Source organism: Pogona vitticeps, chromosome 4 (assembly GCF_051106095.1).
Source record: "Pogona vitticeps strain Pit_001003342236 chromosome 4, PviZW2.1, whole genome shotgun sequence".
NCBI lineage: Eukaryota > Metazoa > Chordata > Lepidosauria > Squamata > Agamidae > Pogona > Pogona vitticeps.
Window position 1 is genome coordinate 125,930,033 of NC_135786.1, and position 15,964 is coordinate 125,945,996.

The following is a 15,964-nucleotide window of genomic DNA, read 5'->3' on the forward strand; positions in this document are numbered from 1 at the left end:
ATGAAAATCTCAATAAATCTGAAATAAGCTAAGTGTTTGAGATGGCACTTAAAAGAAACTTGCCTGTGAATTTTGAGGTGACCTGGGAAAGTGGTCCCCCTCATATGAAGAACTTTGTGACAAAAGTACTTGTGCGTGAGTTTATGAGTGAGGGTGAAGGCAAGAGCAAGAAGTTTTTAAAGAACGCAGCCATAGCTGTTCTGGAGGAGTTCAAGAAACTGCCTTCCCTTCCCACAGTTGAGAAAATGAAGTCACTAATCAAAAAGAAAACAGGCTTCACCCGAAAGAGCTGAGCTGAGGACATCCAGTGGACATCAGAGTGCCAAGTAGCCTTCGATCGTCTGAAGAGGGCACAGACTTCAGGATCTGTCCTTATTGCACTGGACTTCGACCATGAGTTCATCATATACATGGATGCATTGAACGTGGGACTGGGAGCTGTGCTGTGCCAGGCATATGACAGTGGGAATCTACACCCAGTGTCTTTTATCAGCAAGAAACTCCAATCTGGTGAGAGACAGTTAAACATCATAGAGAAAGAGTATCTGGCTATCGTATAGACACTGCAAAAGCTGAAGACGTACATTTGGGGGAGAAGATTTGTCCTGTGCACCGATCACTCTCCTCTTCTATGACTAAAGTCTATTCACGCCAACAGCAGCAAATTGGTGAAATGGGTGCTGATTCTGCAAGACTTTGACTTTGAAATCCACTGCATAAAAGGGACACAGAATGTGGTTACTGACGCCTTGTCTTGAAGGCCAAATGACTAATGGGTGGAGAAAAGTTTGTAATATTGTATTAACTATTCTGTTTGTGTAATAGTTATGGAATATGCTTAAAGTGCAGTTTACTTGGATGTTGATGAACTGAGAGGTGTGTATAGAGATGGCAAAAATAATGGTGAGAATCCTTATTAATGTAAAAGTGATGTAATGTAATTCATATTAATGTAAGTAATGTATTGGTTGTTGTGGGTTTTTTGGGCTCTTTGGCCGTGTTCTGAAGGTTGTTCTTCCTAATGTTTCGCCAGTCTCTGTGGCTGGCATCTTCAGAGGACAGCACTCTGTGCTCTGGTGTAGTTTGCTTGGGAGTGGAGTATTTATGGCTGCGAGATAGGCTTTTGTCCTATTCAGGAGATGGGTGATTAGTGTGTCTTGTTGTGGGTGTATTGTTATGATAAGGAGGAGAGATTATCTGTCACTGTGATTGATGGGTGTCATTAGCCAGTCTTTTGTGTGTAGTGATCCCCGGGCCTTGTGGCTGCGTAGAGATCATTGACCTTTTGCACACTGCATTTTTCAGAGCTGGAAGCCAAGTTTTGTTGAGTTTCAAACTGGGGCTGAGCCAACCATGACTTACCAGGTGGGTTCAGGGAAGAAAAAGAGGAGTCTGAGAGGAGAATTCTGAGTGAAGAGAGTTAATAGTCAGAGGGCTGGAGTGAGGTTAATACATAGTTTACCAGCATAGTAGTGTGGGTTTCCAAAAGAGAATTGTCTTTCATAGTTATATTGTTAAGAACTAGTTTGTTATAGTTAGAAAGTAGATTCTTCATAATACAGGAAACTGCTTGACTAAGAATTGTGCCACATAACCATTATACTTCATAAATTAAAATACATTATTGTTTCTTTTCCAATTGAATCAGTTTGGCTCTTGTGGTTTGGGCTTAAGGATAGCCCAGCAAAAAGACTACAGAGTTGGAAAAGTAATTAGCCAGGTGGGCTGGTCACACAAGGAAATTTAAACAAATGCAGCATGTGGATAAGCTAATACTGGAGATTTAGAAATATACAACAAAATTAAAAGCACTGACTTTTGACCAGCACCTTGCCCTAAGTAGGCAACTTCAGCCATCAGCTGACTTTTTCCATATCCCATGGGGCCTTCATACACCATGACATGGCTTTTTTGGGAGACTTTAAAATCATTCAATAAATTCTCAAAGACATCAGTTTCTTTCTTGCGACCTGGGGAAAAACAGGAAATCCAAACGAAGTGGCTTTAAAAGGGTAACATAAAGCAACAAGTCAAGTTTTAAATGAGAAGTGCTGTATTTATATTCAGATTTTTTTGCCTCAACATTCAAAATGAGATCTGCTGATACCTCTTACATTTTTATTGACTATCAAATGCTGTCAGATAAAAAAGACCATTATCTTTTACAGTCAAGACAACATATATGCCATGTCAGGCCATACTAATTCTAGTGAGAACATTTTCAAAATGCTTGAGCTGCCTAAATTTGTCTGAATTATGCCATTAAAATATAATCATAATCATAATTGTATGCCATCAAGTCAGGCTTATGGTAACCCTTTTCAGGGTTTCCGAAGCAGAGAGTGACTCATAAGTAGTTTATTGTTCCCTTCTTTGGGGGGCATCCTGGGATTGTCCAGCTTGCACAAGGCCATACAGACTGGCTTTTCTGGGATGCACAGGGATGGACTGAACTCCCAGGTTCTGGGGGTGACTTTTTAAGAAACAGTACAGCTTTACACTGTGAGTGATATTTGAGGACTGTGTCAGGATCTACATAAGTGGCAAAACCAAAATTAGCAAAAAAATTTTTAAAAAGTTTTATACTATTCATGTCTTGCAGTTATCTCACTAGTGACCCATGCTTCCAGTTTAATGCAGCAATTGCAATAGCTGCCATATAGGCAAAACACGAAAGAAAGGCAAGAACTAACCAGATACAGTGGTGCCTCGCTTTACGATTGCCCCGCAATTGCAATCGCAGAACAATGGTCTGAATGGGGGTTTTTCACTTTGCAATGATCGGTTCCCTGCTTCGGGAACCGATTCTTCGGAAAACGATGATTTTCCTCCAACTGATCGGTGGTTTCAAAATGGCCACCGGGTAAATAAATTGGCTCCCTGCTGTTTTCTGGGACGGATTCCTCGCTGCACAGACACCGAAAATGGCCGCCCTATGGAAGATCTTCGCTGGATGTTGAGTTTCCAGCCCATTGGAACGCACTGAAGGGGTTTCAGTGTGTTTCAATGGGCTTTTTATTTTCACATTATGACATTTTTGTTCTACAGCGATTTTGCCGGAATGAATTAACGTCGTAATGCGAGGCACCACTGTATAAGGAAATCTCTCATACAGGTAATCATCTATTGTCTTAGGACACTAGGAATCAAGTCACCTACCTAACAAAGGATAATGTTCAGATCTTTCCCTGGTCAGGTATGATTTGTAAATCATTCTGGGGGAGGGGGAGAAGGGATGGAAACAAGAAAAGAATATCTGATTTTCACAGGAGATTCTGCAAGTCAAATATGCTACTTACACCTGTAGAAATCCTGAAACCCTGCACAGACACACTGAAGATTGCATGTGGGCAAATAAGACAGAGGTTTTGTTGGCTAACAGAAAGACAAACAGATTGGGATCACAGCCATTTCTACTTCGGCCTGCATTACCTCTGAAAGACCATATTCACATCTTCCGCAAAGGCCAGGTTGCCACTGTGTCCTCATGTGCCTTTGTTTGGCTTCAGCTACTATACTCTCTGTGCCCTTTCCAAGGAAAGATTAATGTGATCACATCTTAATTACTTCATGACTGCTTAGTTCATTACTGCAATCCACCCTATGTGAGGCTGCCTTTGAAAACTCTTTGTAACCTACATCTGTTGCAAAATGCAGCAACCAGACTGATGTGCACTGTATAGACCACATAGTACTAGTCTCAAACCAGCTGTATGTGCTTCCAATTTATTTCTCAAATTAATTCAAGGTTTTTTTGTTTTTGTTTTTTTGTTTGTTTGTTTGTTTGTTTTTATGTACAAAACCCTAAATTACTACTTGGGGCCATGATATCTGAAAGACTACTTCCTGCCATACGACCCTGCCTGGAATCACAGACCTTCAGTAAAGACTTTGTTGTGTGTCACAGCATCGCAAGAAGCAAGGGTGATGAGTACCTCAGATAGAGCTTTCTCTGCAGCAGCACCTTGATAATGGAACTCTGTTCCTAGGAAAGTCAGGATGGCTCACAATATTACAATACATCTTAATGTGTGCAACTTGCTTAAATTAATATCAATTTTGGATCTTCTCCAAAAGTTTTATAAAATGTAATTTTTCAAGTGACAGAAATACTGAGGCATATGTTCACGTGTTCTGGAGGAACTGGGGATAAGGAAATTCACATCTAATGCTAAGAATTATCAGATTATATTTCAGATTCAGCTCTATGAGATTGAGAACTCTGCCAGCTCTGCGCTTGTTTTTGTTTTTTCAAAATCTGTTTATATTTTATCTGTTACATATAGTAAAAATGTAAAATCAGTTACTATACAGATTCTCTTGATGCCATTAGTTAATCTGTTCTGAGTTCACAATAGGTCTTGACAAACAGAGATATCATAGTCCCTCTTGCAGAGATTGTCATACTGGTACTGCCTATCACAGAACTGGCTTGGGAAGCCTTTAGTCAGATCGCTGAATACTAAGAGACATATGGGAGGAAATGGAATTAAAAGGCTATGTGGAATTTTGATACATGTGAGCCACAAGTCTCAGGAGAGGTTGGCTTGAAACCCCACTCAGCCGTGGAAACTCACTATCTGAAATCATATTGCTTAGTGTAGTAAGTTGCACTACAATAGTTGCGCTAGAGTAGAGTAGCAACTTGAGGATACATAACAACAACAATAAGCCGCAAAGGGTTGCATAGATCCATTTGACTTTTGAAGGATAATTTATAAAGGAAATCAGCAAAGCCTATCTGGAGTCTTTTGACAAAAGCACCTGGAAGTACCTGCATTTGGTTCTTCACAGAACAAGAATCCATGTACCCCATTTGCTGAGAGCTGGAACTGGAGAAATGAAGTATATTGGAAGAGGAAGAGCCCACACCAGGGCTTCAGACATTCTTGGGAGCACACATCCTAACAGTCTTTTTTACGCAGATGAACATCAGACTTACGTTTTCTCTGTGATGCCAAGGTATTGATAAACTGCTCCAGGGTTCAGAACGCCTTTCATTTCAATTAATGGGAGCTCCTCAAAGAAATAATGTGGCAGTTTTGAGTTGGCATAGGTGACTGAATCACAAGTCACTAGGCCTGGATAACACATCATCATCCGGGCAGCAAGGTTGACTTTCTGGCCAATTACTGTTATTGTGAGAAGAGGAGCAAAGCAGATTATGTCAAACCTATCCGCTCAAGGATGTGCACTTTCTTCTTCCAGTTGGTCATTAATACATATAAACAGGAACAATCCTGCAACTGGAGATGGGTATAAAACGAGCCATGAACCAAAAAACCCTGACAGACCAGGCTAGTTCATGGTTTGTTTGCTGAACCAGTTTGGAGATACTGTTTTACCAAAGCAAAATGGAACGCTGAACTGTTTTCCTTTTGCCATTTTGTTTGCTTCGGCAAAAAGGGATGCCCACCCACCCCCTTCCCGCAGCTACCATCCTTAGAGGCAGTGATTGTGGCCTCCCTGCCAGGAGCCAGGAGCTGCCTTGGTGCATGTGGCTTCCTATCAGCTGGGTGGCTTGCACCTACTCAGAGGCAGCGGCTGGCTTTGGGAAGCTAAGCCATTGCTTCTGAGCATGCGCCCATCACCCAGCTGAGAGGAAGGTGCATGTGCAGAGGCAGTATTTGGCTTCCCTGCCAGGAGTTGGCTGCCACCTCTGAACATGCGCACATCATCCAGCTGTACAGAGGTAATGGCAGGCTCCTGCTGCCTCTATACATGTCCTCAACTCTCAGATGGTCAGTGGGTGCATGCTCAAAGGCAGTGACCTGGCTTTCCAGAGCTGAGCACTGCCTCTTAGCATGTGCCTGCCACTAGCTGAGAGTCAAGCACATGTGCAGAGGCAGTGGGTCTGGCTTCCTTACCAGGAGCCTGACACTGCCTCTGAGCATGCCTCTGATTTCTCTTTTTTGTGTCTGAGAAATCAGACTTACACAGAAAGAATGTGTAAGAGAACAAATCGCAAAACAAAGGAATCTAATTTTATAGAATACGAGGAATGCTCCTATTTCATCTCTTTTTTTAACATGGGACTTTTGTATTTTTTTGATTATAGACCCCAAAAGTCTTCGCAAATCTTCCAGCTAAGAATTATGGGGGCTTTAGCCAAAAATTTAAAGTCATCCCAGATGTATTGAATAATAAAATGATGAATCTTCATGAAGATGGGGAAAGCTGGGAAGGTCTAAGTTCTGCAGGAACTTGAAGGCCTTGGGTAGGGAGACTACCAGACCCTATGCCTTGCAGCTCCCATAGTACTTAGCCCCTCTTAGCCACTTCCTCCATCTTCATGAAGATTCATCATGTCTGTTGAAGCCTTTAAAATGATGCAAAACACACAAGAGGACTTTAATTTTTAGCTAAAGCCCCCAGAATTCCGGTTCAGGGAATTCCTGCTGACTTATGGAAACTATAGTCCAAAAAATACAGATATCCCATGCCTAACTATAACATTCACACACTGTCAACACTTACAAAATTCCCACATCTAATAGGTGTGTGTAACATATTAGTTGGATTTGTCCCAAACCACAACGTTATTCTTATTCCCATTTATAGCATTTGTTTGATGCATTTTGATACCACCAACTTAGTGCAAAGTACTACTCTAATCAATTTACAGTAAGATAACAGAACAAAACCTTCCATGCCACCTCTAAATAATTAAGACAATAAATAAAAAAGCCTAAATGATCATGAAACAGGGAACACATACAAAATGAACTTAGACTAGGATGTCCTTGAGCACCTTTTGAAAAGACAGTCTAACATCCTCTTAAAAAACAGGAGGAAGGATATCTGATGAACTTCTACCAGGAGCCCATTCCATAAGGAAGGGGCCACTACCAAAAAAGCACAATTTCTGATGACCGTCCTCTTTGCCCCTCTTGGCATGACAACCTGGAGATGAAAGGACTGTGAAGAACGGGTGCTATGGACTGATGCTCTGAGGGAGAGATGCCCCAACAAATAATGGGGCCCCAAACCATGTAGGGCTTTATACACTAATTAGTACCTTGTACCGGAAGCCAGTGCAGGCAGATCAGAACTGGGAACATGTGATCAAACTTGTTCATACCTGACACCAGTCTAGCTACAAGACTCTACACCCACTGTAGTCTCCAGGTTAGTCTCAAGGGTAGTCCCACACAGAGAGTGTTACAGTCAGCAGTCTTAGAGATCATCAGTGCATGGGCTAATGTTGTCAGGGACTCTCCATCTAGGTAAGAGCATAACTGGGCAATCAGTCTGAGTCAGTCTTTTCAAGATTCATTTTCAGCCTATTATCCTTCATCCATTCCACAATTGAGGTCAAGCAGTGCTCCAGCACCTGGACAGCATCCACTGCAGAAGATGTAAAGGAGAGATAGAGTTGCATATCATCAGCATACTGATGAAAATGCACCCCAAATCTCCACATGACCTCTTCCAGTCGCCTTACATAGACATTTACAAGCACTGGGGAAATAAATGGTACTCCACAATTTAGATCAAGGGGTTTGACAATTCATCTCCAAACTGAACTCTGTGGATCCAGCTGTTCAGAAAAGATTGGAATCTGCTTAAAGCCAATCCTCCAACCCCTGCACCTGACAGCCTGCCCTGGAGGATACCGTAATCAACAGTATCAAAGGCTACTGAGATATCAAGGCATACCATCAGGGTCATTCCTCCCCCGTTAACACATCATCTTGCAGTGCAGCCAATGCTGTCTCGATAACATAGCACAGCCTGAGCTTGGCCTGAAATGGAAATCTTCCTCTTCTAGGAACATCTGGAGCTGGTCTGCCACCACCTGTTTGATCAGCTTGGCCATTAAGGGGATATCAGTGATGGGTATCAGTGCCCTGATCATATCTTCTGATGTTACAGACTGAAACTGATGCAAGCAAACCTGAGGGGCAATGCATTGGCAGTCTCAGACAGTTTGAAGGAATCTAGATTCTATCAGATAACCTCAGTTTTAGATCTAAAGAAAACTGCAAAGTTTTCATACATAAAATTGTCAAATTGAGGTCTTTTCTGATCAGGATCAATGGGAACGATTCACTCAGTAGAGCTCCACCTGCCGGTTAACTGCCTCATTAATTTTTCTGGTGTTGAAGATATTCTTAGCTAATTTAATAGCATTAGAGTATTTCCTAATCAATTTACTAAATGGATCTAAATTAATATTTGATGGCTCCCTCAGATTTGTTGGCCTGACCAGGACCCCTATGTGTGGGTAAGTAAAAATTTAACCTACATTACCAGATTTTTTTACTTGTGTCCCCACCCAGCACATGTGGTGTTAAGGTGAGAAATTTTCCCCTTTATTTTAGGCAAACCCATACATGGGGACATGTTCAAAATAGAGAAATAGGTACTGTAGGAAGGTTTATACCTCTCCATATCCTGGAGTTTTCCAAGATTTTACACATGTACTTTGCACAAAGAAAGAAAGAAGATTCCACTCATAGGACAAAAATTTTACCCAACGCAGAAACAGAAACGAATAGATGAAAGAGGCTGTGAAGGAAGTACTACCTACCAGGCTGTGTTGGAGTGAGGTGACAAATATTTTGTTTATTGTACCAACATTCCTTGAATTGGCCCTAGGCAAGAGAAAGGCTCAAAAGACTATTCTAATTGTACCTGTGTATTCATGTCTCTCACAATGACCAACTACTCCACAAAAAACTGATCCGCTGGTGATCCCAATAGAGACAATCCTAAAACACAACAAGAAGGACAGAAAGTTAGTAATCCAAAATAAAGTTTGAATTGTTCCTCTCAACCATGAGGTAACACTCAGTGAACATAACTTACACCTATACAAATGGAACTGCTGTGAACAGTTATTATTTAACACAAGCCCCAGAATATTGTACTATGCACTGATTTGCACATCCTGAGAATGTTCCCAGCTCATTTCCCTGCTCTCTGAGTTTCAAGGCATTCTTTTTGCTTTGAAGACTGAAAGCACGTGAAAAGCATTGGAGGACATTGCTCATGCAAGAGAATAGCCTTCTTTCTCTGTTCATGTCAGAAGCATCACAGCACAATTAATAAATGCATCAGTAGTTTGTTGGTTTTGTCTAGTAATGGACAATATCAAGAGCATTTGAGGCAGCTAGAATCAAATCCTACCTAGTATCAATTGAGGAGTATAGAATACACTGACATGGGGGTGAAGTTGCCTGTTTTCCCCTGCACTCAATAAGAACTGTGCCAGCGCAAACCCCCCATTTTCTTAGGTTTACTTTGGCTCTGCCAACTCCAGTCTAAATGACTTCCAAGTACACCAGTTCTCCATAGGGACAGGGGCTAGACTTGCGCAGGAAAGTCAATTTAAGAGGTATGTAGTTCTTTCTTTTCAAATTATAGTCCTGGCATTCTTTACTATTCCCTCAAGATTCACAGATTTTTTTTAAAAAAAAAAATACACTTTTTTATTTTAATCTGGGACTGGCATGTCTTGAATCTTTCACTGTGAGCTCCTAAGTCTCTTAGCATGTCACTGGGTGCAATGCCTGCTAGGTAATAGATTTCACCAATAGGGGTTGGCTTCAGGTATTCAGGAATGATCCTACAGTTTTCATTGAAGTTTAAATCTACCAGTTTTGCAGAAGCTGAACTATATCACACCAGACTGGTGTATTTGCCTGCAGAGTAGCATAGGGTCCAGATTTCCTAGTTTTTGTGCCTGTGTGTTCTGATGAGTTCCTGACAGGAAGAATATTATTCTTTGTTGAGACCTTTTGCTTTGTGTTTTGGCAGTGTTTCTTACAGGTCAGTGTGACAAACCCAGACCTACTGGGATATGCCACAGTTTCACTAAGCTGCCACCAACCATTCCCTATAAGAAGTCACACAGACCAGGGATGGATTTTTAACAAATAAAAGAACAAGGTTTATTAAATAACACACAGGGAAAAATAAAAGGATCAAGTGAATAAGATACAGTAACGTGGCTTAGTCTCAATCATACACACACACAGTTTGGTTCACACAGAACACTTTTAAATAAAGCACAGACCCTGAACCTATCAGTTCTGGCTACCCATACATACACCTGAACCTATCAGGTTGGTACTGACTGACACACAGTAGTACCCTGTCTGACACACAGACTCCCACACCAGCTTCTTCTTCCCAGCTTCTCCTTCTTCTAAACTTCTCCACACACGCTCCACATATATATACAGTACAGCCCCTCCTCCTGATGTCCCGCCTTCCACTCCCCATAGGATGGAACTTTCCCTCCAAACCCATGACAGACAGGTAACATCAGTGCTGTATGTAACAGTCAGTATACAAGCCGAAGAAACACCTGGTATTTGAGAGAAAAACAATGATCTATTAACTCCACACACATCTAAAAGCTGATGACATTAACAAACATGGCCACTGATCTTTAGTTTTAAGTGTTTTGTCCCCAATAGGGGCCTTCATTTAATGCCTGAAAATCATTGCACCTAAGTCCTACTGGTGGTGGACATTTTCAGGCACTAAATATTTCTCCACCCCATTCTGAGACTCCCAAAGACTTCCACAGATTAAAAGGAGTTCCTAGGGAGCCTCAGAACCTGACATGAGAATTGCTGTTGTTATGTATTGTCAAGTCACCTCTGACTTGCAGCAACCCTGTGAATGAGCAATCTCCAAAATGCTCTGTCCACAACTGCCCTGCTCAGCTCTTCTAAACTCAAGACTGTGGGTTCTTTTGGGGAGTCAATCATCTGATAGTTGGTCTTTCTCTTTTTCTGTTGCCTTCCACCTTTCCCAGCATTATTGTCTTTTCCAGAGAATCTTGCCTTCTCATGATGTGCCCAAATTATTATTATTATTTTTTGGTGTGTGTGTTGAAGATATCAACACCAAATGTTGAAGCCTCAGCTTCAACATTTTTGCCTGCAGAGATAGTTCAGGCTGCTTTGGTCTAAGGCCCACTTGTTTGCCTTTCTGGCAGTCCAGGGTAGCTGCAAAGCTCTCCTCCAGCACCACATTTCAAATGAATCAATTTTTTTCTTGTCAGGTTCCTTAACTGTCCAGCTTTCACACCCATACATGGTGATCATAAATGTAGGTGATCTGAGGGGGTGGAGTGACAGCAGCAAGAGCAGGGGAAACCCAGGGCTCTGGGAAAAACCTCTGTATTCTCTGGTTTGCAGACCCCCAGAAATGAAAGAAATTATTTCTTCAGCTCTAGCCTTCCTGTGTCTCTATACAATAAATATTAAATGCCCGAGAAGATTAGTGTTGGAATAGGGATAGACTGAAAGAAATTAGAAGATTGACTTTATATATATATATATATAGTCAATCTTCTAATTTCTTTCAGTCTATCCCTATTCCAACGCTAATATATATATGTGTGTGTGTGTGTGTGTGTGTGTGTGTGTCTTTAAGTCTTAAAATGGAAATTGAAAAAAAATACTCAGAAGATAGATGATTTCACTCAAGCAGTGGGAGCAGCAGAAAAACGTATCACATGGGCTTACCAAATGGTTTACTATACTATAAGGGTTCGGCATTGAACTGGATAAAGGAATGGATTACATTGGAAGACCAAAGACTTTTAAAATTAGAAGGACATGACCAAAGATTAGGATGCCATGCATATATTTGGTATAGCAAGGGTAAAGATTAAATAACTTTTTTCAATCATATGGTTAAAACACTGTACTGCAGCTAAAACTGTGCTCACGACCTGGGGTTCAATTCCCAGGTAGCCGGCTCAAGGTTGACTCAGCCTTCCATCCTTCCGAGGTCGGTAAAATGAGTACCCAGCTTGCTGGGGGGGCAATGTGTAGCCTGTATAATTAAATTGTAAACCGCCCGGAGAGTGCTTGTAGCGCTATGGGGCAGTATATAAGTCCAATAAATAAATAAGGAAAGCATTATACCAGGTGTGGTAAAGGTTCCAGGAGCAAATGTATTTTTAAAAAATCCCGATCTGGGTAGCACCGTTGGAAGCATTTACTCAACCTTCTTTAATGACAGAAGAATTGAGATATATGTATCAAGAACTATTCGCCAAAGAACAACAAAGAACATGTTCACATTTATATCTGTGTTGCTGTAGTGATATATCACTTTGTCAGCTTGTACCACTGTTTGGTATTACTTACTATTTCTGGAAATTGAGTTCCCACATAGTATTGGTATGGTGGATAGCTTCCACATTCCTGTTTGTTCTCCTAAATATCTAGGCAGAAGCATACTGGAGCCAAAATACTACCTTTTCTTAAAGATAATGCAGCTCGCTGTGTGCTTGCTGTAAAGAATGCTCATTGCAATCTAATGCTTTCTAAGTTTTTAAAATAGGAGACCCAAAAATTTCTGTTCACTTTCTTGCTAGCTCAGAAGACAGAACAACCTTCCTGGTAATTATTCCATACTGTTCCAAATGGAAAGCAAATGTTGAAGCATGGCTGGTGTATATTTAAAAATATATTTGGTAAATTATTGGCAGTCCCCTGAAATTTCCCGATAGCTTTGTACTCCTTCTTAAAAAATTATTATTTTTCCTGTAGGAAGAGTTTAAGAGCAATAAGACACACTGTTCAAATTGTTCTCACATACTGCACTGCAGGGGCAGTCATGTTTGAAACAGTGGTATTTCACAATCATTCAACATGGTTATTTTGTACAGAAATTAAACTCTTCAAAAAACCTCCAGTTTATGAACGTGGGATATTGTGCTTCTGTGCCCATGATTCAAAAAGCCAGGAAATGGCACCAAATTGCATAATATCATGCCTATGTTGCCAGCAGGAAAAAGGATGCCAAAGCTGTACATAGCAAAGGGCAGCCTGAATGTTGACAACACCAGTGGCAGCCGTCAAGCTGGTCTACAGGATACTCTCTTCTCCTCACTGCCATTCACACGTGTTGAAAAACAGCCCTGAGAATTGCTTTGTGTCTGAGTGAGGAGTAGTTAACTGATCAAAAAGGGAGTCAGCTTCGGGGATTTTCCCTTGACTGGTGTCACTTTGTGAATGGCAGTGGTGCTGGGGGACTCCTGTTCAGCACCTTGACCATTAGGCTGTGGAGTGTCTCAGGGTTCCATGATTCCCCATACTATCTCACATACACCATGAAAAACCTGAAAGAGGCTGCCCAGAATATTGTGGTCTGGTACTACCAGTGTGCTGATGATACCCAAGTCCACCTGATTTTTAAAGATCTTCCAGGAGGTCCTTCTCCCAGTCTCTCAAGCCCCAGTGACCCTGCCTTTTGCCACACTGAGTGGTACAGTCTATCTGTAGCCTCCATTCACAAATGGGACCTCCGGTATTTCATTGAACTACAATCCAAATGTTATGTTTGGTTTGTTTGCATTATGATCCCTTTCTTCTTTTGAACTCCAGATGTAAGTTTTGGTTACAGAAGTTTGACCTTGGGCACAAGTAAATAACACCATCAAACACATACCATTGGCAAACCATTCTCACTTACTTCACTTTCATGAGTGATGTAGAACAGAAAGCATGGATTTCATGGGCACTGTCAAGGGCATTTGTGCTCTCATCGGCTTGCTTATCCCCGGGAAGGCCAAAGACGCAAAGAAATGTGCAACCCTTTAAGGAAGGAGAAAAAATTGTTTCAAAAAGCGCTATTACTATTCGCAAAAAGTACTATTTGCAAAAAAATATTTATTTAAGTGGCCTCAGTAACTGCTTTTGAGACTAAGCAGTCCAATGTGGCTGAGAATGATACAACCAGTCTCTAAAAGCACAATAAGTTAAGTAAAGTTTAACAATGGAAAAACTCAAAACCAGGAAAATAATATAATAAAAAAGGAATAATGTCCACAAGCCAAATCTATTGGTGATTTGCTCTGATAAAGATGATTATCAATTGATGACTTGATGCTGATTGACTAGTGATATCCCCATTGGTTTCTTTTTCAATAACTAATTGGTTTAAACCTTTAATCCCTTGGTTGTAATGCAGGGAGCTGAACAACACAAAGGAGAACCAGAACTAGGAAATGTTGGTCTTATGCTAATGCAGTGACTTTACTGTCAAATTGAAAATCAAATTGTTAATATTAATAATTTCAATGAACATTATTAATATATTTAATTTAAATAATTAGTAATACACTGGTAAAATGTTACAGTACTTTAAAATTAAACATTTACAAAAAATCCATTAAAATTATCAAACATTGCAAAAATATTATTTAAAAAACCTGTCTTAAGCTCCAAAAAAACACATTAAAATAAATTGGAACATGAATCATTGTTCAAATCAGTAACATTGTTGCTGTGTAAAAGTTAAAATAACATGACAATTATTGTTCTAAATATTTATTTATTTTTTTAATTTATATGCCACACACTCTACCCAAAGGTCTCTGGGTACAAATTAACAAATTAATTAATTGATCAATCAATCCCTCAGTGAAACTGACTTAATTAATACCTGTAAGTTGTCAGCAGCAGCAGCATTGCTGATATTAATGCCTATGCTTTTCATAATGTTACCTCTTTCTGACCTTTTCCTGACATGTTGCAACCTTAAGAACATTTTTTTAAAATTTTGCCACATAATGACATGGATGAATCTGTTGCTATGGCTGGTGTAAGAGCTGTACCCTCTTCTGAAGAGACATGCTTCTGGGATGTTGAGAAGTGTTTTGCCATCTCTGGCATAAACAAGAGGTCTCTTCCTCTGAACCACTTGCAGCTTGCGCTGGAACCCCTCTGTTATTATTTCATGCCCAAGTAACGAAAGAAAAACCAAAAAACGGCCACTGGAAATCGGGCCTTCTCGGTGGTAGCTCTGCAACTATGGAACAGTTTCCCACCCGAAATTTGCCTGGCTCCTTCGTTAGGAACCTTTAAAAAACCATTAAACACCTGGTTTTTAAGACAGGCCTTCTTGGATCTAAAACACCTTGATGCAATAATGCCTCCAATAACTTAACATCTAACCTACCGCCATGTTTCTCACTTTGTTTTATTTATTATGTTCTATTGTGTATTTTTATTGCAATTTATTTTGTACCTTTTATATTTTAATGGATGTTGTTGAGCTCCCTTTCATTATGTTATTGTTGTCATTTAGTTGTAAACCGCCCAGTGTGGCCTTGGCTGCCAGGTGGGTGGTATAAAAATAAAATAAAATAAAATAAATAAAAACCCGTGCGTATGAATTATTTCACAGTAACTACATATTCTTAAAGTGCTATATCACTTTAAATATTGACAAAATTGCAGTCAGTACAGAGTACATTCAATGCAAACACTCAAATCCAAGAGGAAGCTGAGAAATCTTTCTCAAACATGTCCAGCTTGCATGATCCAATTTTTTGTATAGGTGGTGGATAAGTGACAAAATAAAATGATTTTGGAGATAGATAAAAAAGATATACTGTATAAGAAATTACATAACTATAACCTTCAAACTAGAAATGCTCTTGTTGAATATAATATCAGAAATTGTTGATTTGAAAGATATATATCTTTAGTAAACCACATATAGTAAACATATGTGGTTATAAAGATTTATAGATACAAGGTCGATCTGGGCTTAAAATGGGATAGCTTGTTAGAAATGTTATCTGAGAATTTGAGAAGTTATGCTAAAGTAAACTGAAAAATGTTTTATGATTGAGCCCAGAAACAAACATGAGTAGAGACTATAACATAGGTTAAAGATTTAGTACTGTAACACAGTTATGGAGTCAAGATTCTATATTAGATATTGTACTAAGATAAACACTTCCCTGCGTGTATAAATAAAACATAATAAAACATCATCATCATCATCATCATCATCATCATCATCATCATCATCATCATCATCTGTGAATTTCGTTGTATGGGTATACTGTGTATATACTTACAATGACAATAAATTATTATTATTATTATTATTATTATTATTATTATTATTATTATTATTATTATTATTATTATTCATCTTGACTCCATAACTGTGTTACATAAAGGTGAGGTTAAAACAT

General features: G+C 39.8%; 1 protein-coding gene across 1 annotated transcript in view; it reads right to left on the reverse strand.

Moving 5' to 3' along the window:
- Positions 1 to 15,964, reverse strand: part of ADCY10 (adenylate cyclase 10) — a 119,351-nt gene that overhangs the window by 74,915 nt on the left and 28,472 nt on the right. Inside the window, exons 9-13 of the mRNA XM_078393076.1 lie at positions 13,447 to 13,568; positions 8,638 to 8,714; positions 4,943 to 5,132; positions 3,160 to 3,215; positions 1,817 to 1,970 (exon numbers count right to left, since the gene is read on the reverse strand). Coding sequence (XP_078249202.1) covers positions 1,817 to 1,970; positions 3,160 to 3,215; positions 4,943 to 5,132; positions 8,638 to 8,714; positions 13,447 to 13,568 — 599 coding nt within the window. The remainder of the gene's footprint in view (positions 1 to 1,816; positions 1,971 to 3,159; positions 3,216 to 4,942; positions 5,133 to 8,637; positions 8,715 to 13,446; positions 13,569 to 15,964) is intronic.